Raw genomic sequence first — 27,242 nt, 5'->3', positions numbered from 1 at the left:
TCCCCTACTGGTACTACCTCTAAGACGCGCTATCTCGATCAAAACCATAAAAAATTCTCAGTAATGTCGCATCCTCACGTTCCAGAGCTTATATCAATTATACATGTAGTACCATCATCATTTTTAGTGGTACGACCGCAGATCCATCGATATAACCCAACAGTTGTCAACGTTTCGGCAGAAAAACTTTCTCCACCATCGGTGTAGACCACGTCTGCACCCGGTCGCGGCTATAGCACCACAGCGAGGTACTATAATTTGTGGTAGTACCGCATTGTAAACGCGTCCGCTTTCAGAGATCTTCGGTACTTCGCGGGTCTTCGTTGAAAGTGAAACTCGTCGACAGTACCACTTCCCAAAGTACCTTTAATTATTTTTTTCCGAAATCGAGGAATTTCTATTTTTTTCGAAAATTACGTGAAAAAAAATCGGGTAGTACTCTTTTCGAGTACTTACTATTTTAAAGGGTTTTACGAATTTTTCGTGTTTTTTTTTGATTATTTAGAATAGAAAAATTGGATTTTTTTGTGGTGATTTAGGCAGGAAAGGACTTGAGTGAAGTCCTGAGAAACTATGGGTACTTCTAGAGTTTTAAGGTAAGATATAATAATTTATTAATTGAATTTTATAAAAAAGCATATTTTTTTGTTTATTAGAAATAGTTTTTAATTTTTATTTATGTATGAATTTGGGTTAAATTACAAGTTCTTTTGTTTCTTTTTTGACATAATTATGATTGAAATGCCGGATTTTATTTAATCAATCACTTAAAAAATAATAATAATTAAAATAAATGATTAATATTGATAATAATGTAACTAAAAATAGCTATGCAACGTGTTCATCTGCAGCCATATGACTTCAAGGTAACTCAATACATTTCTTGGAGTCTGTAATAATTATTGAATAATATAATCTGTGATTTAACTAAATACATACCATTAACATAAAATGTTATTAAATAGCGTAATAAATCCACTCGATCTCGTAGAACTACGTAATGAGAGTACTACATTCAATAAATTAACAGAACTGATATAATGAACATGTATTTTGAATCTAAGCAATGATAGTATATTTTTAATTTCTTTTTTCCATAGCAACTTCTAAACACGTTTTTCAATTGCTTCCATTTTTGAAAATTTTTGTATTCCTTTTCATAAGTTATTCGGGATTTAAATGGAAGTAGTTAGGATATGGCGTTTGTCGCCTCAGCCTGAATATCTGTTGGTAATTTACTTATTTCGTTTTGAGCCATATCTGGCCCCAATTCAATCAGCAATCGACACGAAAGAGAATTAAAAAATATTGAAAAATATATTAATCATTTAAATGAATCTTTTAATTTATTATCCATTAACCGTTTTTACGTAATGACATTCTTAACTACAACGAAGTAATTGCATTTTAACCATCCCATTCTTCTTCAATACAAAGTTAAGTAATCACAGTCATTGAGAATGCAAAGAAAGTAAGAATTATTATGCAGTTAGAAGTGAAATAAGCTCTGTTACGGTTTGCTGACCGCCATTCATTATTTTCTTTTTCTATATGCTGACTGGTTTGATCTTATTATCATAAATAAATTCTGAATTTTTTTAAAATAAAGAAAGTAAAATAAAATGTTTAGTCATATCTATAATGATATGTTCTAGTTGCAAAACGAGGAAAGAATATTTAACTGCTATTATACAGGATGAATCTTAAATAAGTGCAAATATTTTCAGGGCTGGTAGATCTCGATAAAAGAAACATATTTTCCCTTTACCGTTGTTTCAAATAACTCCAAAATAAACGAGCTATTTCTCGCTCTATTTGAAAATTAAAAAAAAAATATTTTTTTTGCTTAAATTTTGAGAGCCACTGAATCTTTTCCCGGTTTTCTTTAAACTAAAACTTTAAAAAAATCCAAAAAAAAAATTCAAAAATTTTAAGTTTTTATTTTTTTTTGTGAAAAAACCTATGGGGTCAAAATATACTACCCCTAATAATATATTCACTTATTTAAGACTCACCCTGTATAGTTAGATTGGAGCAATTTTATACAAATTTTTCTGTTAGTAATTTTTTCTAATAAACAAGCTTTATTGTGTGATGTTAAAGATGTAAGACACGTGGCTATTATCTATAAAAATTCTAAAAACGAATTAGAAACAGCTCAGAAACCGTTTTACAACTTTCGTAACAATATACTATAAAAATGTTGCAATAATTCGACAATTTTAGGTAAATTGCTTAACTTAGCGTGACCAGAATAATACTATTAAAAATAAAAATATAAAAAATTAGACCAAATTTTACTAATCGCAACAATTTTATTCAATTCAACTAAACGTAAGAAAATGTCGTTAAAGACCGTGGCTATAGCTGTTTCTGTAAGAGAATTCGTCCTTGCAAAATAGGTTATGTTTTCCTATTGTTAACAAACGGTTTCCTAAGTTGTTTTATGTCTATATGTTATGTAAACGATGACACCCTGTGAATTTTCTATTGATTTTATTGAGTTTCTAATGTCAAAACACACGTCTTTATTGTTTTTTTAGTTACCTGATTACAAATTCTTGGATAACTCTTTTTTTAATTTCTTTTCTCTTTGTAATTATTGGGCCCATTGTTGTTTATTGTTTGTTATACTTATAATGTCCGTTTTTAATTGTCCAGGTTTCGCATGCATAGGTCATGACAGAAGCGTTGATCAAATGTCTTCTTCTTTAGATAAAGTAGCATTCTAGATTCGTATGAAAAAAAGGTAATACTATTAAAATATAAATCAACATAATGATTTTTTTATCTTTTACAAATGAAACATTATTTGGTCCTGTACTAAACATTTTTTACATTTGTAATTCGACAATTTCAACACAAAGCTGTGTCTTAGTTGTCCCCAATTTTTTTTTTTCATATGTGTACAAATATCTTAAACACACTCTGTATAATTTGCTAATACATATAAACTATTGTAATTATTTAGACTTAATAAGTATATTTTAATAATAATAATGCTACTTGTGATTGCATAAAAAATAAATACAATATCTCGTATAATAAATTATTCAAATAAAATCACTTATTTTTGAAAGAGGTTTATTGCCTCATTGCCTGTTGGTGTCTCTCATATAAATCCTACTTTAACATGACTATTTTAGTTATACGAGAATATAATGACATTAACCAAATTTGGCACAAAAATACTGTGGCACCCGAGAATCTGGCCATTAGTTTTTGGTGTGGGGGTGGGGGGTTGTTAAGGGGGTATGGGAGGGGGTTAAACATTTTAAAAAATCGTAACTCCAAAATTACAGTAGCTAGCGAAACGCGGTTTTCAAATTAAGATTAGGAATAATATTTGCAACAAAATCCATACCTATATAAAAGCTCAAAGGTTTTTTTTGTTACATCCGTCCCGCCGAAACTGCTTTACCAATCTTGATGATTCTTTTTTTAAATGAAAGGTATATATGTCTAGATTTGTTATGAAGTATTTTTAAATTGTTGAATGGCTATTTCTTTGTGTAAATCGACTAAATATTAAAACATACCTGAAAAACACCTACACACAATACCTCCAGAAATAAATTATTTGTCATTGTCAGTGGTTTGTCAGATAGATTATATATCAAGTTTTTAGATATTTTAGGGGTCAGTTCATACAGCCAGCTTTAGATACATAAATATTAGAACAAAGGTTCGTTTAAACGACATTAGTGAATTAGTTACACAAAGCGAGTTTAGGAAATTCATCCTCTTAGAGAGTAAAATTATGTCGGAACGATTTGTTGTATGAAAATTCCTTACTATGTGGTCTAGAAGAATGAAATCGTACAAAAAGAATTAGAAGAGATTTTTGAAATTCATCAACCAAATGGGTAAAGTTAGTAAAAATTTATATAAAACTTGGTAACCTCTGGATTATACACATAAAAATTGGCACAAAGGATCATTTAAAAGACATGAGTTAATTATTTGGATAAAGCGATTTTATGAAATTTATAATCTTGGGGAGTAGAATAGGAAATGAAAGTTTTGCTATAACATCTAGCAGTATAACATTTTATACAAGGGTTTATTTAGTGACACATCAATAATATAAACGAAATATTTCTTTTTCAATTATCGTTCAAGGAATAAAAAATAACTAGTATGGGCGGCTATACGTGCCTCCCGGCGCCAATTTTTTTTTGTAATTTTTATGATTTTGTATCGTCTAATTAAAATAAAACCACTATAAAATTATTTTTGAATCTTGGAATATCAGATGTATATTTTTTTATGGGGAATAATGAATTTATGGTTAGAAAATAATGGTTTTAACGTCTTATTAATTATTTTATAGTATTTTTTTATTAGAAAATTGATTCTTTATTATAACTCGTCGTTTTCACAGACTTAATTCATGTTTTTACAACAATTAATAAAATCCCCGCAATAAAAATGGTCGGGATTAAACAATTACGTGCATGGCTTCATAATTAGACATAATTATCCACCAGTCCATTACCAAAATAGCTATAATTTGACATTTAAGCTGGCTGCAACCAATTATTTGCCGGATTATACCATTTGGTTGGGTCTATTCAAATCGTGTAAGAAAAAACACGCTATTTTTAACACAAATTGTTTCTAAATAATTGCATGGGTGTGTGAGAATGGTGTTTATAAACAATCGACATAAAAAAATGTAGATTGGCTATTTTATATATGGTTTTAGTGCATTTAAAACTGTTACAGGGTAAAATAATAATTATAGACACAAAAATTAGGTTAATTCTGACTCAAAAATTGTAGTTCAGCTGCAAATTTGTAATATTGTCTTATTGATATATTCGATAAAATCAAGTAATATACTACCGTACGTCAAAGACTTTTTTCAACGTTTCTCAGATTATTTTGGCAACAACGGCATGAAATTTGAGCTTTTAAAGGGTTTGAATATAAATAAATCATAATTTATATACCCCAATCTATCAAATTCAAAATACGTTTATTTTTCTTCATAATAAATGATGATACTTAACAATACCTTAACCCAATGACCCCTAAATATGTAGGCGTATAGCGAAAAAAACTGAAGTGTCTGAATACGTACAAATGAATTAAAAAACTTTCTACATATACATGTCCAACATATAGTGGAGTGAGATCATATCTCATTTGGCACACAATTTTTCATACATATATAGCAATAAATAATACAGCTGAGGCTTTAGTGATATTTTAACAGTATAATTTTTTGTATCCTTTGTAAAATTTAATATTCTGATTTTAAAATGATCACATGGTATTTTGTAGATGAGATTTTTTGTTTGTTGTTCAAATTAAAATGGATCTAAGTGTATTTGGTGTTTTGAAGAATGTTCCTATTTTATATTGTTTTCCAATTCTTTTTATTTTTTTTCTGAAACGCCTCGTTTGTATGAAATTGTAAGTTGTATTTGTTGTCTATTGTCTTCATAGTATGTATTCTGGCTTTTCAAGAAATAAACCCGTCAAAATACAGAATACATTATTAACTTGTAACTTATAAAAAATATCTATTGTGTTATTCAAAGAGGATTTTGATGTGATGTCTCAATCGCCGAAAAACAATAATGAATTAAAAAAACTATTTTTTTCTTTTAGTTGAACCGGATTAACACGAACTTAATGAATAAAAAAACATAAATAAAAATAATAGAAATGATTATAAAATATAATGGGAATTGGTACTTAAATATCTTAATTCTCCAAAAGGATTAATAAAAAAAGAAAAAAAAAGTATATTGCTCTTAACAAACAGGATGAACACTTGTTAATCAATTAGATTTTAAGGATGCGACAATAAATTACATGCAAAGAGTCACATTCCTTGTCGAAGATGCAGCACATGCGACCTTGGAGAGGAATGTTGCGAAACGTAAAAAAAGAATTATTATGCACGAATTGTTATAACTTTTATGCATATAAGGCGCGTTTTTTGTGTCTAGGTTGCATTCTTGAAGTGTGGAATGCAAAAAAAGTGTCTTTGGAGGTCCTTATTTAGTAAAAACAATTAAGAAATAAACAAAAAATAATAAAAGAGTTTAATATATTGGGTATAAGTTGGTTGGAATTTTTTTTCGGAAATAAAAATTATGCCATTTTATCACAAAAATTTATTTATAATTATGTAGATTAAGTCATAAGATGAAAAAAAGGGGGCTTGAATGAAAGTGGTTTGGTGAGAGAAAGTGACAATAAAAATCTCGTGATCACATTTTGTGACCTGCAAAAGCACTAAATATTACATCAAGATTTTTTTTTCGTACAAGAATTACTAACCAGTGTCTAAGAGTCATATAAATATTTTAGTAGATCGGTATTAACTATACCGGGTGTTGCATCGTCGGACGGGACATAGGAAATCCCATGTAAATTTTAATGGGGTCAATTATTGACCTCCCTAATTATTTTAGAGAATAATAAAATTCTATTTAGGTTTATTGAAGAGCACTAAAACCCACATTCAAAAAAATAACTTTAGATATTTTTGATTAGCTCGTTTACGAGTCATCGCCCGATTTCTTTTTAAATATTTCTCCTTTCTTATGGCCCTGTATTTACTTATGAGCACCAGTCAAGGTAAAAGATAACTGTCAAATGAAGTTGTCATTTCAGAAATTTACCTATTTAGTGCTTTATTATTATTGAAAACTCATTCCTACATCGGAAATCTTAAAGATGTATTTATAAATAGAAATTAATATGAATTAAAGTAAAATAAAGTAATCAATTACAAGGTTAATTATAGTATTATTACAATATTCAATAACTTATTAATTTAGGTATTATTAAATTGTTAGAACTTTAGGATTTAAGATGTTCAAATATTCCTCCATCGACTGCTAGACAATAACCCAGGCGATCATAAAATTCTCTTCTTACATTCGCTAGTTGGTAAACTGAAATTCTATTGCATTCGGCAGAAATAGCATTTTTTAACTCGTCTAGATTTGGGTATCTTTTACCCTTGTATATCCTGTTTTTTAAATGGCCCCAGAGAAAGAAATCATTTGGTGAAATATCAGGGGACCTTGCTGGCCAATTTATTGTATGATTTAGGCCAATAACGTTTCCGTTAAAACTATTGTCTAAATATGCCCGAACAGCCAGGGTACTATGTGCCGGGCAGCCATCCATTTGGTACCAAACTTCCTGATTTTCCCTAGCGGCATCATGTAAAGCAGGTAAAATATGATTTTCGAGTAATTCCAAATAATATTCTGCATTTAAATTTCGCGTAAGAAATAATGGCCCGATAATATTGTGTCCGAATATCCCTGCCCAAACATTTACTTTCTGTGGATATTGCGTCCTTGTTTCGACAAACCTGTGTTGTTTTTTTTTGTTCCAATATCGATAATTTTGAACATTGGGTTCATTATTTAAGGTAAACGTGCATTCGTTAGTGAAACATATGTTTTTTAAAAATTACCTATCCGTGTCTGCTCTTTCCATCATATCAAAACAAAACGCCTGCCGCCGTATTTCGTCCCCATCTCGTAGCTCTTGGTGCTTTTCATATTTGAAGGAATAGTATTTATGTCGTTTCAAAACTCGAAACGCTGTAGTGTGATCTATTCCTATTTCATCCTCAAGTTTCCTTGTGCTGATCTTTCCATCGTTCTCTTCCACGCACAATAAAACTTCCAAGTCGGTATCATTTCTTGCATCTTCTCTTTGTTCCTGCCTTGCTTCACATCTGCAGTTATTTATTAGGGTACCAAACCAAACCAAAAACAATCAAATTTCGTTTTTTATAGGACTGACCCACTTTTGAGACGCACCCGGTATACGATTAAGGGGATAAAATTTACTTATTGAAACACAAAGTGGCCTAAAAACCACATTTATTTATGTTAGAATTTTAATGACATTTTCGGTCATTTGTTTGCAAATGATTATGTAATATTTATTGGTTTCACATGCCTGCCATTTTTCTATAGCATATTCGTGAGCCATAAAATGCAATTTTGTTGAATTCTAGTTGGTACATAATATATTTGCGACACCCACAATTTAAGTGATCTGACCTTATTTCGAGCTTTTCAAATTTTAATAGTTATTGTATTTTGATACTGTATATTTTGTTGTTGTAACAATATTATATTTAAGTTTATATACCCTTGCAATCAAAATAAAAAAGAAATTTTTAGTAACCAAGATGAGATAAGCTTAATGATAATTAAAAAAAAAGTAAAATTAAAAAATAATTAATTATAGAAAATATAAGAGACACTTAAAACCACAAGAGATTCTCGGTTTCCTGAATAGTATTTTATTTATTTATTATTAACAATGTCTGAAGAGCTATAAAAAATAATAATCTCTTTGAATCTACTATACCGGAAGCTTTCAATAATATATCGAGATTTTTTTTAAATTACCCACGTTCACTTCCTATAATGACTTTGTAGATAGACGTGGTCTTTTATGGTATACTGAATAACATTTTGTGTGTTACATAACACCTGAAATCATTAGAGAAAAATACAGTTAAAAATGTATTGAAATTTAACTTTTTAGAGGTTGATGGTCGCTAAATCGACCACTTTAATTTAACCAAGTAAACAGTCGCGTGGAAGTTTATTATCGCTCTGTTTGCTATGCTTATTTCTATGCGCGCCTCGGCCATTTAATCAACCATATCTGTATGTGGCCGTATTGGCGCGAAAACTTAACGTAAACGGTTGAATATTTGACCAGTGAGCATTGGTGACACTGAGTTCGTTGTGTGTCATATAGGTATTAATTGTCTAAGCATTTTCTATGCAAATTTTGTGTGATATAAATTTAAAAATATAAAAACAAATCTATCTGTGACGTTTATTTCTTTTTATTTAGTACACCAACTTTACGGCTCGGATGATATTTTCTAAAATCGTTAACATATCCTGTATATTTTCGATCATTTCTCATAGGATGCGAGTTTCTTGAAAAACAAAATTTAATTTACTTGATATGGGCATATTTTTGAGTAGGGAGCTAACAGAGATAATCAAAATGAACTTACCTACGTTTTTTCTTACAATGGATGATACATACAGTTTATACATTATATACATTAGATCATTACATTTTATCTATTTGCTTTAGCAGTCTCTGGTTGAAAAATTGACCTCCACCTCCCCACTCCCTTATTGGTTAACTTTTTGAAAAATTTTATTAAGAAGATATACTCCCTTTGCTATCTATATTATATATATAAATCTCTAAGTCCTGACTGATTACTGACTCATCAACGCCCAGACCAAATCCTTGACCCTAGAAAGCTGAAATTTTGCACAGGGGTTCCTTTTATAATGTTTACGTGAGATAAGAAAGGATTTTTTAAAATTCATCCCCTAAAGGGGTAAAAAGGGGGGTGCAATATTACAATATTTTTTATTTAAAAAACGGTCAAGTTTCCGAAAAAACGCTTAAACACGTGTATTTTATTTTCTTTTTTTACATATTTTAAGATTTTTTAAAAATGTATACAGGGTGTTTCGAAAAATCTGGTCATTGATTAATCACGATCCTGCTTAAAGTGCTTGACGTAAAAAGATGATTTTTGGAAAACGGATTGACTTTAGGGTGTAGAGGTTCGATAAGAAGGGATTTTTCGAAACTCGAATTCTAAGGGGGTGAAACCACCCCTCAAATATTAGAATATTTTTTATTTTAAAACCGGTGAGTTTTTCGGAAAAACTCTTAAACACGTATATTTTATTTTGTTGTTTTACATATTATGAGATTTTTTAAAAATTTATACAGGGTGTTTCATAAAATATGACCATTGAGTAATCACGATTCTGCCTAAACTGCTTGACGTTTCAAGCTGATTTTTGGCAAACGGGTTGACTGTGGGGTGTAGAGGTTCGATAAGGAGGGTTTCTCGAATCTCAAATTCCAAGAGGGTGAAAACGCCCCTCAAATATTACAATATTTGTTATTTAAAAAACGGTTGGTCTTTCGGGAAAACGCTTGGACACGGATAATTTATTTTCTTTTTTTACATATTTTGAAATTTTTAAAAAAATCATACAGGGTGTTTCAAAAAGTTGGGTAATTGATCAACCACGATTCTGCTTAAACTGCTTGACGTAAAAAGCTTATTTTTGGCAAACGGATTTTTCAAAAGTCAAATTCGAACGAGATGAAACTACCCCTCAAATATTACCAAGTTATATAATAATATCGCCATATTGTTTTTTCTCATGCTGACATAAATGTGAGAACATTTTATCCAGTTTTTATGCTAATGGAAATTCTTGCTTTGCTTTATCATCACCATTGCGGGTAAACGCTAGTAGTTTGTATATTTTTCAAGTCAATTTGATCAAACTAGAAGATAATTAGGACAGCCCTATAAAGGATTAAAAAACTAATTTTCTGTATGATTTTTAATGCTATTTCAGTTGAAACAGTTTTTCAAAAATACATAAAAATGTTAATATGTGCGTTGATATTAAAATAAACATATGAGGAAATCAATCAAAATAGTGATGTGGTAATAATTTAATAGATTTCGTGACTTAGATGTATCAAAACACTTAAATATTATTTATGATTTCTCTTCCTAGATGTGAGTTAAGTACTTCCCATTATAATTTATCATCTTTTTAAGAAATTAAAGTCATACTTGAATTTAATTCATATGCCGCGGGTTTTTTAAACTTTATAATATTATACCAGGTGTAAAGCTTTTCTAGGAGTATGTGTTCCATAGAAGACTGTATAATACAGGGAGCTCGTAAACCAGGAAACATAGATAGATGATTAAATTAAGGAAAATTTGCGCTTTTCTGGTTTACGAGTGATCCCAGTATTGTAGTGTGTATTCTTTTATCAGCCACCGTGTATAGTTTACAAGAGAAAGCATTTTTTAAAGTCATTATATCCTCACCTTAATTTATCCACATTTACGAACCTTAACGACTAAGTGAGAGAGAGAGAGGGCCAATAAATAAAGAAAAGAAACGGTAAACATATCTCACTTATTTGACATGACTTTCACCTGAAAGGAACCGGACTGGTCGCATTTTTGTTTATTACATGGACCAGTTACTCAAGAATTATTTAATCATCTTGGCCAGTGCCAAAAACAAAGATAACATCGAAAATATTACCCACGGAAATTTGTTTAAGACGGCCTTTTTTATATACCGAGTGCGTCTCGAAAGTGGCTCACCCCCTATAACTTTTTTATTTTTTCAGATAAAAAACGAGCTTTCGCGTATTCACTTGTTTTTAGTCACTTCCTGTTTCACCGGAAATTACTATAACTTTTGATTTTTAAATGACACACTCGGTATTTTTTTACTTTATTTAATAGAAAATGACATTCTGAATAGAATGACATATCACATGTCAACTTTTGACATTCTCGCTTAATAAAAAATCGTATTTTAAAATTCAATCTAGAGTGCGGTGGCTATGTTAAAAACACTAATTCTTAACTAAGGAGTCTTGGAAAAATAGATTTGATCGTCTAATGTTTTTAGTGTCTTTTTGTCAGTTTTTTCAAATGGAACCAGGGTGGCTCATTAGCATATTCGGAAAAAGATTTTTTTTACGAATAATTTGATACCACACACTGAGTATTTCGAGTCAAATTTTTGTTACGAACCGCAAGTTATAATTTCAAATAAACCATATGCGAAAATGTCAAAAGTTGACATATGATATGTCATTCTATTCAGAGTGTTATTTTCTATCGAATAAAGTAAAAAAATAACGAGGGTGCCATTTAAAAATCAAAAGTCGTAGTCATTTCCGGTTAAACAGGAAGTGACCGAAAACAATTGAATACGTCAATCAATCCTAATTTATGTCATATACTAACATACCAAATCTCGTTTTTTTAACTGAAAAAATAACAAAGTTATATGGGTGAGCCACTTTTGGGACGCACCCGGTATATCAATTTTTTCAATGCTGAAATTGTCAGATGTTTATAAATATCTACCGGGTGATGCCCTAGGTATATATGACAAATTCTTAATGTTTTATTACATTTGATTGACACAATAGTGAAAAACATCCTGTAACATATTTTGTTAAAAAGAATTTCGATTATTTCAAGGTAAATCCCAAAATACCTGTTTTGAATCCTTGTGTATAGTCAAAATTGTTTATTGGATTTTTTTTCAAGAAATAGTAATTAGTTGTGTATACTTAAGTAGTTTATAACAAAATCCGGTATAACTTATTTGTTTTTGAAATGTCATTAACATATCATAATAGTATTGCACGAAATAAGTTGTTTCTGTTTGAAAAAATATATTAATATGAATTCTATGGATATATGAATATCTTCTATATGAATAATTTGTAACCCGCAGCTAAAAAGTGCATATATTTTAACAGGTAGATGTCTTTTGGTAAAAACATTGTTGAAAATTTTACATTTTTTCAGCATTTTTCAGAAAATTTATGAAGAAAACTTTTTACTGTCTTAGGTTCATTCTTCTGAATAATAAAAAACTATTTATTTCTAATGGCAAATGATAGTCAAATGCCACTAATGTCATTATATTCTAGCATGGCTGAAATAGTAATGTTAAAATAGGAATTATATTGGAGACACCAACAGACGATCAGACAATAAACCTCATTAAAAAATAAGTTAATTTCTGCCCAGTCATATGCAAGTTTTATCCACTCATATGAAACGGTTAAAATGATATTTCATCCACTAGTGAAATAAAATACCGTATGATCGAAGAAAAAAACGGCGTCCAGTTGGCTTGGAAATGACGATTTATATAAATGACGATAATTACTTAAAATCAACTTGTCCAAAATTCTTCAGATTTGACTTGTGTATTCGGCATACGCATCAGATCTTTAAAAAACCTATTTACAACTTCGCTGAAAAATTTACAGGGGAGCCAGTACCCTGAGAAGTTCAAAATTTGCATGCAAAATGTTTCCAACGACGATGTACCACCCGGTATATAAATAAGCATAATTCTGTATATTATGTATTATTTTAGGTCAAAATTCTTTCAAAAATGCGCTACATATATCAGAACGACAAATCTAACATTAAAATAGTCGAATTCAATAAATATTTTCGTGGTTTGATCTGTATCTGACTTTGTAGCAACCCGTTTGAAAATTAAGGCAAGCCATTAACGAAAATTTATATGCAAAACGTTCCCGATAAAATATGGCATCCATTTTGCCAATAAATTTCTAAACAAACGGCAATCATTCACGTTGGGAAATAAGTGGAACAATGTCAGGAGTGTTACGTAAGTTTTCCACGTGAAAATTATATTGTTTTTCCGACCATTGTTGTTGTTTTTGCATGAAGAAAATCTATGGGTTTAGTTTATCCTGCAGAAAATAATATAAATTAGTTTTTTTGAGAAAACGGTTAACCTTACTCTACAAGATCAAGGTACTCAACTACTGAGTAAAAATAAAAATAAAACAACTCAAAATAACATATAACATTCACTAAAAAAATATATATCCTGAAAATTGTTTAATTGCAATAACTGTAATTTTTTGAGGTTCTCAGTTAAACGCCCTGTGTATTTCCAGTCACACAGAAATAACTAAAAATCTCATAATGAGTAACATAAATATAATTGCTAATAAGAAACTATAACATGAATCATTTATGCAGTAATACAGTAAAAACCGAACGTTAGAATGTAAAACAAACTATTTTTATATATTTTTGTGGTTATCATGTGATAGAAAACAATTATTAAATGATCTGATTTTAGAATTTTCCTGATAATAAACTATTTGTTTTTAATTGTTATTATTAATACCCTGACGCACATTCACCATAAAATGTTATAGAATAACAAATTATTTTTATAAAATTAGGTATATACCTAAATATCTTTTTCTTTTTCAGGAGTTTCACTATATGGGCAACAAGCATATTGATCTTCTCCACTACCACACTGTGTTCCACTAACTTCAACGTAACATCCTACATTAACAATCTTCCTGAAGATGTCAAGCCTGCAGTGCAAAAAGCATTCCATATGGAGAAAGAATCCGAAGACAGTACCACCGTAGACACTTGCAAAACTGAAGATAACTTTAATTGCCCTCCTAGTAAATACAGAACCACTTCAGGGGAGTGTAATAACGTGAGACATCCCACATGGGGTACTAGAGGATCGCCATTTTTGAGACTGTTACCTCCTACATACGCTGACGGTAAATAAATAAAAGTTGGACACTTGTCAAAAGTACTTTAAATAAAACTTCTTTTTTTCAGGGAAATCACTGCCTAGAGAATCGTTCGATAGCATTCCTCTACCGACATCAGTGGATGTAGCGAAGGAAATTCAAAAAATTCCCGCCAAAGCTCACGATTCTCTCACTGCCCTCTTGGGAGCGTGGAGCGAACTACTGTTGCACGATTTAGCGAGTACCGGAAATCTGAAAAGCAAGGACTGTTGTAAGGGTACTGCCAGGTTTAATCAGGAGTGTTATCCGTTGGTTCAAAAAGGTTCTTGTAAGGAGTATTTGAGGACGCTGCCTTCAATGGATATGGAAAAATGCAATTTTGGTAAAAAAAAGTATTATTTTTATGTAACGAAGTTTTTAAATGGTGTTTTCACCCATTTTAAAACGTCAGATTATATTGAAAAATTTTGATCAGGATCAGCAGGAATAATGAATTATTGGTTCCGAATTCATACCAAAAATTTTTATATTATACAGAGTGGGTTTTAAATAAGTGCAAATATTTTCAGGGCTGGTAGATCTCGACAAAAGAAACATATTTTCTCTTTACCGTTTTTCAAATAAGTCCAATATAACTTGCAATTATTTTACAAACTACTGGACTGGGTCCTTTCGAACTGGATGGCTTGTGTCCATCAGCAGTTTACCATAAGCTGAAGAAGTATGATTCTTCAATTGTGGGGTATAAATTCATTATTAAATAACATTATTATCATTAAAAGAATATATTAAAACCGAATTATGACGAGAAAACTTTCCTGGACTGGGTCCTTTCGAACAGGATGGCATGTGTCCATCAGCAGTTTACCATTAGCTGAAGAAGTATGATTCTTCGGTTGTGGGGTATAAATTCATTATTAAATAACAATATTATCATCAAAAGAATATATTAAAACCGAATTATAACGAGAAAAATTTCCTAGACTTGGTCCTTTCGAACTGGACGGAATGTGTCCATCAGCAGTTTACCATTAGCTGAAGAAGTATGATTCTTCGGTTGTGAGGTATAAATTCATTATTAAATAACAATATTATCATCAAAAGAATATATTAAAACCGAATTATAACGAGAAAATTTTCCTGCAGTGGATCCTTTTGAACTGGATGGCATGTGTCCATCAGCAGTTTACCATTAGCTGAAGAAGTATGATTCTTCGGTTGTGGGGTATAAATTCATTATTAAATAACAATATTATCATCAAAAGAATATATTAAAACCGAATTATAACGAGAAAATTTTCCTGCAGTGGATCCTTTTGAACTGGATGGCATGTGTCCATCAGCAGTTTACCATTAGCTGAAGAAGTATGATTCTTCGGTTGTGGGGTATAAATTCATTATTAAATAACAATATTATCATCAAAAGAATATATTAAAACCGAATTATAACGAGAAAATTTTCCTGCAGTGGATCCTTTTGAACTGGATGGCATGTGTCCATCAGCAGTTTACCATTAGCTGAAGAAGTATGATTCTTCGGTTGTGGGGTATAAATTCATTATTAAATAACAATATTATCATCAAAAGAATATATTAAAACCGAATTATAACGAGAAAATTTTCCTGCAGTGGATCCTTTTGAACTGGATGGCATGTGTCCATCAGCAGTTTACCATTAGCTGAAGAAGTATGATTTTTCGGTTGTGGGGTATAAATTCATTATTAAATAACAATATTATCATGAAAAGAATATATTAAAACCGAATTATAACGAGAAAATTTTCCTGCAGTGGATCCTTTTGAACTGGATGGCATGTGTCCATCAGCAGTTTACCATTAGCTGAAGAAGTATGATTCTTCGGTTGTGGGGTATAAATTCATTATTAAATAACAATATTATCATCAAAAGAATAATATATTAAACCGAATTATAACGAGAAAATTTTCCTGCAGTGGATCCTTTTGAACTGGATGGCATGTGTCCATCAGCAGTTTACCATTAGCTGAAGAAGTATGATTCTTCGGTTGTGGGGTATAAATTCATTATTAAATAACAATATTATCATCAAAAGAATATATTAAAACCGAATTATAACGAGAAAATTTTTCTGCAGTGGATCCTTTTGAACTGGATGGCATGTGTCCATCAGCAGTTTACCATTAGCTGAAGAAGTATGATTCTTCGGTTGTGGGGTATAAATTCATTATTAAATAACAATATTATCATCAAAAGAATATATTAAAACCGAATTATAACGAGAAAATTTTCCTGCAGTGGATCCTTTTGAACTGGATGGCATGTGTCCATCAGCAGTTTACCATTAGCTGAAGAAGTATGATTCTTCGGTTGTGGGGTATAAATTCATTATTAAATAACAATATTATCATCAAAAGAATATATTAAAACCGAATTATAACGAGAAAATTTTCCTGCAGTGGATCCTTTTGAACTGGATGGCATGTGTCCATCAGCAGTTTACCATTAGCTGAAGAAGTATGATTTTTTGGTTGTGGGGTATAAATTCATTATTAAATAACATTATTATCACCAAAAGAATATATTAAAACCGAATTATATCGAGAAAACTTTCCTGAAGTGGGTCCTTACGAACTGGATGGAATGTGTCCATCAGCAGTTTACCATTAGCTGAAGAAGTATGATTTCTCGGTTGTGGGTATAAATTCATTATTAGATAACATTATTATCATCAAAAGAATATATTCAAACCGAATATAACAAGAAAACTTTCCTGGATTGTGTCCTTTCGAAGTGAATGCCATGTATCCATCAGCAGTTTACCATTAGCTGAAGAAGTACGATTCTTGAGTTGGGGGGTTGTTTGAAAATTTTAAAAGACATATTTTTTGCTTAAATTTTGAGAACCACTGGATTTGTTGGGGTTTCCTTTTTTGTAAATTTAATCCACTACCTATGTTTTTAACTAAAAATTTAAAAAAAAATCTAAATTTTCAATCTATTCTTCGGGAAAAAAAACTCATAGAGGTGTTTCTAGGGTCGAAAACCTACTACCCCTAAAAATATTTATGACTCACCCTGTATATCCCTATTTAACACTTTCCTCTTTTTCCCAGTAAGGTATTCTTCAAAACTTCTTAGAGAGAAAGCTATTGTATAAGATCTTAATGAAATTTTGACATTATAAAGTGTGATATTACATCTTTACATACTCAAACCACTCATTGACAATTCTTGTTTGTAGTTTATACAAATACCATTCGAAAACTGTGTTAAATAAACTTTAGAACCTATTAGAAAACATGTATAGCAAATTAATACGACACAAAGTTGTGTAATTCACATAATAGTTGTTTTTATCTGAGGCATGTACCTCTTTATGCAATAGGTACCTAATTATTTATTTAAATTTGCTTACAGCTTACAGAAACCAAATGAACTTAGCCTCAGCTTTTCTCGATGGTTCTGCCATCTACGGAAACACAGATTTAACTGTAGAAAACCTGAGAACTTACGATGCAGGCCTTGTAAATGTATCAGCCTGTACTGCCTGTCAGTCCAACGCACTGTACTCCGCCATTTTGCGAGAGCACAATCGAATTGCTCTAGGATTGGCTCAACTAAACAGACATTGGACTGACGATGTCGTTTTCTATGAGAGCAAAAGAATCGTAACTGCTGAAATACAACATATCACTTACAACGAGTTCCTACCCACTGTTTTAGGCGAAGTAAGTAATTATTTTACCCTAAAACACGACATTTTTGATACTATTTGATTCTGTTTTTAGGAAACTACATCAAATTCAGACCTAAAACTCCAAACCCATGGAAGATACTCTAAATATTCCAGCTCTAAAAGAGCGGGGATCTATAACGAAGTTGCTATGGGTGCTTTACCAGCTTTGCTATCCATGCTTCCCAATAGATTGGTAAGTGAGTCTTTTTTAGCAATTTTTTGGCCATCATGAACCAAAAAAACAGTACAAAATCAAATCACGTTCTTTTAGCTCAACGAAAGTGCTCAAACATTTGCCGAAATGGTCGATATCTTGATCAGTCTTCCTGCACAAACACCCAGCGTCCATATGATGGTACCACTTCGCAAAAACTGGGATACTTCAGCTTTATTTATTCACATGGGACGAGATCACGGTATCTCGGGCTACACGAGCTATATTCAGTATTGTAGTAACACCACCTACAGTCTAAGACCTGGTTTCGAAGATTTATCACCCCTGATTAGTCCTGAAAACATTCAAAAACTCAAAAAACTCTACGGAAGTCCTGATAACATTGATCTTATTGTTGGAGCAATTTTAGAAACTCCTCTTCCTGGAGCTGTCGTAGGACCAACCTTTAACTGTCTTCTAAAAGAACAATTCTCCTTACTTAAAGAATCTGACAGATTTTGGTATGAAAATGATCTACCTCCCAGCTCTCTGACAGCTGACCAAATCAAACAAATTAAGAAAGTGAGTTTGGCAGGGCTTCTGTGCGCCAACACGGATGATTTGGACAGGATCCAACCAAAGGCTTTTGTTCAGGAGGATGTTTTCTTGAATACTAGGATCAGTTGTGAGCAGTATTCACTGCCAGACTTGTCAGAGTGGGTTGAGATGGACTACATGGCTGATTTGAGTGGGGACTTGCTTATGGAAGCTCTGGCAAAAGCCGAACAGGAAGTTTTGGCCAGGAGAAAAATGGAATATAAAGTTTTTACTGAAAGTAAGAACAAAACAAAATAAAATAAGATTTTTATTAAAAAATAATGTTAATTTTCTTTTTAGTTGGAGGGGTAGACCCGAAATCACCTCAAGGAATAGCAGCGTCGTTTAGCAAAGCTAACACAAACGCCTTAAAATTAGCAAACACCTCACTATTATTTGAGTTTGCCTCAAACGAAATAGTTAACTCTTTACTGTAAGATCTTAAACACATTCTTGAAGCTTCTTTTTATGTTTATATTCCATATTTTCAGGCATAGAAGAAGAAGACGTCAATTATTTGACAGTCAAGCTTTTGCTTCAGTTTTTAGAGACGATATCAGTGAAGGACTTCAAAACGTAGATATTTCTTCAATTATACCACCTCACGTATTCGATGTTGATCTTCAATGTGAAGATAGTGGACCTTGTGATGCTTCCTCTCCTTATAGATCTTATACAGGATATTGTAACAACTTGAAACACCCGAAATATGGTCAAGGGTTGACCACGTTCAATAGGTTACTACCCAGCGCGTATGATGACGGTATTATGAATGTTTTTTGATTAAATTATATACTAAATGACTATATTTTTGTAGGTATCTCCAAACCAAGGGTTGTAGGAGCCACTGGAGTGCCTCTACCTAACCCTAGACTCATTTCCAGGACTATTCATCCAGATATAAGCAACTTGCACAAAAGGTACTCGCTGATGGTGATGCAATACGCTCAATTTTTGGATCATGATCTCACATTCACTCCCATTCATAAAGGTTTTGATGAATCAATTCCAAGTTGTAGACCATGTGACAGTGCTAGGTGAGAATAACTCCAAATCCAAATTACTGTAGACTAAAATAAAGTTTATTATTTGTAGAACGGTTCATCCAGAATGTGACCCTATCCCAATCCCACCAGGCGATAGCCACTATCCAGAATTCAATATCACCACAGGAAAACAAATTTGCTTGCCTTTCATGAGGTCGTTACCGGGGCAACAGCACCTAGGTCCCAGAGAACAGGTCAATCAGAACTCAGCCTATCTTGATGGCTCTGTGGTAAGTAATTTCCATCAATTTTTATTTGTTTAATATTCTAGAAGTGTCTTCTTGTAGGTTTACGGATCAAGCCGTTGTGCTTTGTCTAAACTGAAGGGAAATAATGGTAAAATGAACGTCACTGAACGACCAAGAGGCAAAGATCTACTTCCTAGAGACGATAAACAGGCTGAATGTAGGTCAGCTTCTGGGTTGTGCTTTGTAGCTGGTGATGGCAGAGCTTCGGAACAACCAGGCCTAATGATGATCCATACTTTTTACATGAGAGAGCATAACAGACTCATGGAAGGATTACAAAGAGTAAATCCACACTGGGATCATCACCAGGTCTTTGAACAGTCAAGAAAAATCCTTATTGCAGGCTTACAACATACAACCTATAACGAATTTCTTCCTAGAATTTTAGGATGGAACGCCATGAACCTTTATGGTCTGAAGCTTCTTCCTCAAGGATATTATAAGGAATATAATCCCAACTGTAATCCTGCGATCTTCACTGAGTTTGCTACAGCTGCTTACAGGATAGGGCATTCGCTTTTGCGACCACATATCCCCAGGATGGATAACAACTACCAAATTGTCGAGCCTCCATTGTTGTTGAGGGACTTCTTTTTCAACACTGACTACATGATGAACGTAATGAACTATTTCTCTTACAAATATCAGTTAAAAACTATATTATTTCTGATTTTCAGGAAGGTTTAGTAGATCAGATGGCCAGAGGGTTGGTTTCAACTCCAATGGAAACTTTGGACCAGTTCATAACAGGAGAAGTAACCAACCACTTGTTCGAAGACAAAAAAATACCGTTTTCCGGAGTAGATTTGGTGGCATTGAACATCAAAAGAGCCAGGGACCATGGTGTCCCTTCCTACAATAACTACAGGGCTCTATGCAACCTAAAAAGAGCAACATCCTTTGAGGATTTAGCCAGAGAAATACCCCTCGAGATCATCGAGAGGTTCAAATCTATTTACCCTACGGTAGATGACATTGACCTCTTCCCAGGAGGTATGAGCGAGAGACCTCTTAAGGGAGGTATAGTAGGACCTACTTTCGGTTGTATCATAGCAATTCAGTTCAGGCAATTAAGGAAATGTGACAGATTCTGGTATGAGAACGAAGATCCAACTGTAAGGTTTACCGAACAACAGTTAGCTGAGATTAGGAAGATTACCTTGGCTAAAGTGTTGTGTGAGAACACTGATACTCACAGTGATATGCAGAGGTCTGTGTTTGATTTACCTTCAAACTTTTTGAATCCCAGGTGAGTTTGAGTAAAGATTTAGTTGTTTTTTCTGTTATTTTAACGTTTTTGTTTAGAGTACCATGTAATTCTTTACCAACCATTGATTTCAACGCTTGGAGGGAGACCAGTTCAGGACAGGGTTGCAATATTGGAGGTAGACATGTACAAATTGGAGAAAGTGCCTTCCCTAGTCCCTGTACTAGTTGTATTTGTACAATAGAGGGGGTAAGCAATGCAATAACATTAATAAAAATACAACCTGACTAAACTACCGCCGGCAGTATAGAATATTGAAGAAAGACTAATAAATTGCACTAAAAACATAAAGAATACCGTCGTATACGAAGCTGGTGCACCAGGTCTTGTAAAATTGTTTCTATTACTTTTCTTCGGGGCATTTTTATTCTAATAGGTTTATCTGATGGTAATTCTCAAGAAACACATGTCATTTTTTAAAAAAAGTGCTTTTTATTGAGATTTATCTCTAATTTTCTTTATAGTATACGAATCTGATGCACCAGGTCTTGTTAAATTGTTTCTATTACTTTTCTTCGGGGCATTTTTATTCTATTAGGTTTATCTGATGGTAATTCTCAAGAAACACATGTCATTTTTTAAAAAAGTGCTTTTATTGAGCTTTATCTCTAATTTTCTTTATAGTATACGAAGCTGGTGCACCAGGTCTTGTAAAATTGTTTCTATTACTTTTCTTCGGGGCATTTTTATTCTGATAGGTTTATCTGATGGTAATTCTCAAGAAACACATGTCATTTTTGAAAAAAAGTGCTTTTTATTGAGCTTTATCTCTAATTTTCTTTATAGTATACGAATCTGATGCACCAGGTCTTGTTAAATTGTTTCTATTACTTTTCTTCGGGGCATTTTTATTCTATTAGGTTTATCTGATGGTAATTCTCAAGAAACACATGTCATTTTTTAAAAAAAGTGCTTTTTATTGAGCTTTATCTCTAATTTTCTTTATAGTATACGAAGCTGGTGCACCAGGTCTTGTAAAATTGTTTCTATTACTTTTCTTCGGGGCATTTTTATTCTGATAGGTTTATCTGATGGTAATTCTCAAGAAACACATGTCATTTTTGAAAAAAAAGTGCTTTTTATTGAGCTTTATCTCTAATTTTCTTTATAGTATACGAAGCTGGTGCACCAGGTCTTGTAAAATTGTTTCTATTACTTTTCTTCGGGACATTTTTATTCTAATAGATTTATCTGATGTTAATTATCAAGGAACACATGCCGTTTTTTGCTAAAAGTGGTCTTTATTGAGTTTTATCTCTAATTTTAACGGCATCAGAGATGGCTATGAAATGAAAATCGCTGTCATTTTATATGTAAAATTACATGGGGAATGTCATCGATCGCGTCATTTCGAAGCCAACCGGACGCCGTTTTTTTTCTCGATCATACGGTATATTAAAATATCTTTTCACGCTTTATCTTTTTTTTTCAGGCAAATTGTGCGTCTCTAAAAGTGAACGATTGTACAAGACTGCTCAGAGAATGGTCAAAAGACACTATTCTACAGGACGAAGTCTGCACAGCACAGTGCGGGTTCTTGTTTAAAGGTGGTACCAGGGATGTACCCTTCGGACTGGTACCGCCTCCACCACTGGCGAGGTCTATGAGGAACAGGAATGTGAACAGACCACCGAGATTCCCTTCTAGTACCAACATAGATTTCAGTGGATTTAAATTCCCTAATTTATCACCATTTATCTCAAAATGAAGTGTATTGGTATAAAAGGATTATAAAGGATATGATTAAAAAAAACAGTGATACAAAAAGCCATAATATGTTAACTATATGTGAATGAAACTAGCCCATGATCGTAGAGAAAAAAGAATACTTAATAAGTTATTTAAGTATTTTTTTAAAAAAGTTGTATAGAAAATGTGTATAAGAAAAATTGGGAATTATAAAAAAATAACACAAATAAATAAAAAAAGAAATTAGGAAGGATTGTTTTACAAATATTTTGACAGTGCCTAAATATAATGTAAGGACATACATAACAATAAATTCTAGTCCAATAATTTTACTATATATACCGGATGTCCTAATATTTTGAATGTAGTATATTCAGGCTTCAAGAAGACAGTGAAGAAATTTTTAAAAAAATAAACAACCGATGATCTCCTATTATAATTGTCTCCTATATTTCTATTTGGTTGTTTATAACTAAACAAAATAAACAAAATTACCTCTTCTGTCCTATTATAGGACATTATATTTTACTTTATTTTTACAAATATAAATTATTATAGTGTGTATAAACCCTTTATATATAAGTTTGTTGTTTTTATATATTATTTTAAATGTATTTTATTATTCAGTATCTATACAAATGTAAGCACACTGCCTATCTGTTGTTGTAAAAATACAGTTGTAGAAGATGAAAAAAATGCAGAATTAAAAATCCTCTATTTTATGTATTTAAAGAATAAATAAAAATTGTTATTAGTTATTTAAAAAATGTCGTTTTTATTGCATCCTATCCTATTTTTTTATTTTTACCTATAATGTACCACTGTCTACACCTAGTAGGGCTTTGACAGTCATAATATGACTGTCTAGACTTAGTAGGGCTTAGAGAATATAGTCTGTAAAACGAATAACTTTGAATTTGACAGTTCCCGCGGGCTTTTCTAGTGTTAATTTTATTAGGTTAGCATCTTGCGGCCATGCTGACGCAATGCCGTCTCTAATAGAACAGCCTCGGAGCGAGATTTATGACGTCACGCTAGTTAGATACTACGGATTAATAAATATGTTGTAGAATACATGGAAAACATAATTATTCCTCGTATTTTTGGTTTGTATTTTAAAAATGATATAGTATACATGAAATATACATAATATACAGTTAATAAATACAATATATATATACATACCTCTTTATAGTAATAAATACTTTGGCAGATAAACTATGAACCATACAAATGCAGCAAATGTTTTACAATATGGCTGAAATCGTACTCCATAGTCAATGTAGATAGTTTTTGTGTTAAGAATAATAATTTAAAAAAATATATGGTCATCTTTTGACAAGTTTATATTAGTTTATTAATTGCAGTAAACATTATAATATATAAATAAATTTTGTAAATGCAAATAATAATACATCACTATTAGTAGATATTGAATGTTTTTCGTTAAATTAGATCGATTTTCGAACCCCAAAATTTAAAATATATTTTACATTTTACCCATTCTCTTATGTACCATCTATTCATTATTTGTATATTGTAAAACATTTGCTGCATTTGTATGGTTCATAGTTTATTTGCCAAAGTATTTATTACTATAAATAGGTATATATTATATTGTATTTATTAACTGTATATTATGTATATTTCATGTAAACTATATCATTTTTAAAATACAAACCAAAAATACGAGGAATAATTATGTTTTCCATGTATTCTACAACGTATTTATTAATCCGTAGTATCTAACTAGCGTGACGTCATAAATCTCATCATGTTCTATTAGAGACGGCATTGGTCTAATATTTAGAAATGTCAAAAGCTGATGACATTTTACTTTTGTCAATTATGACATTTCGTGTTGATTTTTGCAAGAAGAGGAAGAACTGTCACTTGTTTTATTATTTTCCTTTTCTATTTCACGAAAGTAAAAAGAGTTACCTATCTGATTCGTTCAGGCACTCAATTTAAAGAATATCAGTAACTTTTTTGATAGAGGGATTTTATATTTGCCATGTTGGTAAAAAATAACGGTCAAAATTCAAAGTTATTCATTTTATAGACTATAGTATATAGAAACATTTATTAAAAAAAAGAATAATATGACAGTCGTTATTTCAAATACAGTAAATTATAATTTTTAAAAAAGTATGAATTTTGTTTGAACTATGAACCATGCTATGTCTCTAAGGGCTATTGTACAGGGTGTGATCCTGTGTCTCTTACGGTTTCCGAAATCCCAATGATGAGTGTCGAATTCGAGTCACCCTGTATAGGATGTCCCATTTTCGCGTGTTTTCTCTTTTATGAGTAGGGATACATGACAGAAAGAATAATATGACATGTCTGTTGATAATTTAATGAAAAACGGTTTACCAATGTTCTTAAAAATAAACAAGATATATTATTTTTATTTAACTTTTCGAAATCTGTAACTTTTTCGGGAAACATTTTAGAGCATATGTTTATAGGGACTTTTTGTTTTATTTTTACCTGTAGAATTATCCACCAAAGTAAGATACACTATTTTTTGACACCCCGTATAATTAAATTATAAACCGACAAAATTTTCAATTCTCAAACACCTTGAAGGCTTATTTATTTAGTTCAATATCAAAATAAAGAGTACTATATTAAGCATAATCATATTATCTATCACTAAATAACTTAATAATAAGCTTTTTATATCTTTGGCAAATAAAAAAACAATAAAAACTTACAAATCGGTGATAGAAAAACGCCAAAAAACATCGCGCTAACCAAATCATCCCGTTTAACACATTAACACCCACTCAGGGTCAAAGTGGTACGGTACGACACAAGAAAAAATAAAATGGAAAGTGTACTCCTCCAAGTATACGTCTCGTGATGTTTATTGTTATGACATCCGCTAGAGTGAATCCGGTTGTATACACACGTGGACAAGTTACAAGAATATTACATTAGACATCACGAGGTCTGTGCATATTTAAATATAGACACGAATTTGTATATAATTATAGATATAAAGTAGTATGTATGTATGTTTATATAGGTATAGCAGCCCAATTTTGAGTAGCAGGGCAATATCATATCACTACAGGATCGAAGAAGGTTCGTCTCAAAAATACAGGGTGTTTTAGAAGATCATTATAATCATAAAAATCTACTATTTTGGTCAAGTCACCGATTTTGTAGTACGTAGACCGTAAAATTTCCTACAAATTCTGAAATTTTCATAATTTTATCGCCTATGCTTGATAATTTCTATGCAACCTGAAATCGAAAAATAAGTCTCTTGCCAAGTCGCCGATTTTGATAAAAATGCTGTTAATAACTAATTAAAAGGTGTAGAACATGAAAATATAAGCTTTTTTGGTCGTACGAGTACAGTACTAGATGTAGACACCTTTCAGTTATCATCAAAAATTATTCTGAAACAAAAGTTCAAAAAATCATTTTTTTAAAATAACCAAAGAATTTAAGCCTATAAAAGTTTATATATTCTAAAAGTGCATAAAATTTCCTACAAATTTTGAAATTTTCATAATTTTATCAGTATGTTTACTATGTTTCCAAGCACGGTGAAAATGTGTAAAAAATATTCAAAAATTGAAAAATTTTTGACGTTTTTTCCATAATATAATCATGAAAATTGGCGATTTTTCTCTAGTCTTCGATTTTGATGAAACTACTGTTATTAATTAATAAAAGACGTAGAATATTAAAATATAGTCCTTTTTGGTCGTACGTGTACGGTACTAGATGTAGACGCACTTTTAGCCATCGTCAAAAATTATTCAAAAACAATGGTTCAAAAAATTGACTTTATAATAAAACCAAATCATTTAAACCTATAATGGTTTATATATTCTAAAAGAACATAAAATTTTCTACAAATCCTGAAATTTTCATAATTTTATCACTATGTTTACTATGTTTCCAAGCACCCTGAAAACGAGTAAAAAATAGCAAAAAATTGTCAATATTTCGATTTTGTTCCATACGAGTTATAAAGAGTTATGAAAATTTGCCATTTGGCAATCACCGGTTTTCATTAAAATACTGTTATTAACTAACTAAAGTACGTAGAATATGAAAATATAGTCCTCTATGTAAGAAACTTAATATAGTCCTCTATGTAAGCAACTTTCAGCCATCATCAAAAATTGTTCAAAAACAAGGGTTCAAAAAATCAGTTTTATAATAAAACAGTAGCAGTTAAGCCTATAATGGTTTATATATTCTAAAAGCACATACAATTTCATAAAAATCCTGAAATTTTCATAATTTTATCACTGTTTTTACTATTTTTCTATGCACCCTGAAATCGAGTACAAAATAGCCAAAAATTATCAATTTTTTGACTTTTTTCTATACAAAAAA

The 27,242-nt window shown here is 31.3% G+C and overlaps 2 protein-coding genes across 2 annotated transcripts in view; one reads left to right on the top strand and one right to left on the bottom strand.

Moving 5' to 3' along the window:
* Positions 1 to 25,643, bottom strand: part of LOC115888758 (sodium-independent sulfate anion transporter-like) — a 40,960-nt gene extending 15,317 nt beyond the window's left edge. The window contains exon 1 of the mRNA XM_030908598.1: positions 25,598 to 25,643. Within this exon, the coding sequence (XP_030764458.1) occupies positions 25,598 to 25,628 (31 nt within the window). The 5' untranslated portion in view covers positions 25,629 to 25,643. The remainder of the gene's footprint in view (positions 1 to 25,597) is intronic.
* LOC115888752 lies at positions 172 to 23,174 on the top strand. The gene is made up of 14 exons (XM_030908591.1): positions 172 to 596; positions 13,877 to 14,187; positions 14,249 to 14,542; positions 17,558 to 17,868; positions 17,929 to 18,069; positions 18,148 to 18,865; positions 18,928 to 19,060; positions 19,119 to 19,390; positions 19,445 to 19,664; positions 19,723 to 19,903; positions 19,961 to 20,539; positions 20,599 to 21,170; positions 21,227 to 21,377; positions 22,621 to 23,174. The coding sequence occupies exons 1-14, from the start codon at positions 574 to 576 to the stop codon at positions 22,894 to 22,896; spliced, it is 4,182 nt and encodes a 1,393-aa protein (XP_030764451.1). The 5' UTR covers positions 172 to 573; the 3' UTR covers positions 22,897 to 23,174.
* Positions 25,644 to 27,242: the final 1,599 nt, after the last annotated feature.

The sequence above is a fragment of the Sitophilus oryzae genome, unplaced genomic scaffold (assembly GCF_002938485.1).
Source record: "Sitophilus oryzae breed Bouriz unplaced genomic scaffold, Soryzae_2.0 scaffold_808_pilon_pilon, whole genome shotgun sequence".
NCBI lineage: Eukaryota > Metazoa > Arthropoda > Insecta > Coleoptera > Curculionidae > Sitophilus > Sitophilus oryzae.
Note: the sequence above shows the minus strand (reverse complement) of the source record. Positions and strands in the feature narration are given on the sequence as shown.

Bases quoted from the DNA above. Each gene is read 5' to 3' on its own strand.
- LOC115888752 (XM_030908591.1), top strand. From the start codon at position 574: ATGGGTACTTCTAGAGTTTTAAG. The intron at 14,188-14,248 runs GTAAATAAATAA...TCTTTTTTTCAG, and splicing joins ACCTCCTACATACGCTGACG to GGAAATCACTGCCTAGAGAA. The intron at 19,061-19,118 runs GTAAGATCTTAA...CCATATTTTCAG, and splicing joins GAAATAGTTAACTCTTTACT to GCATAGAAGAAGAAGACGTC.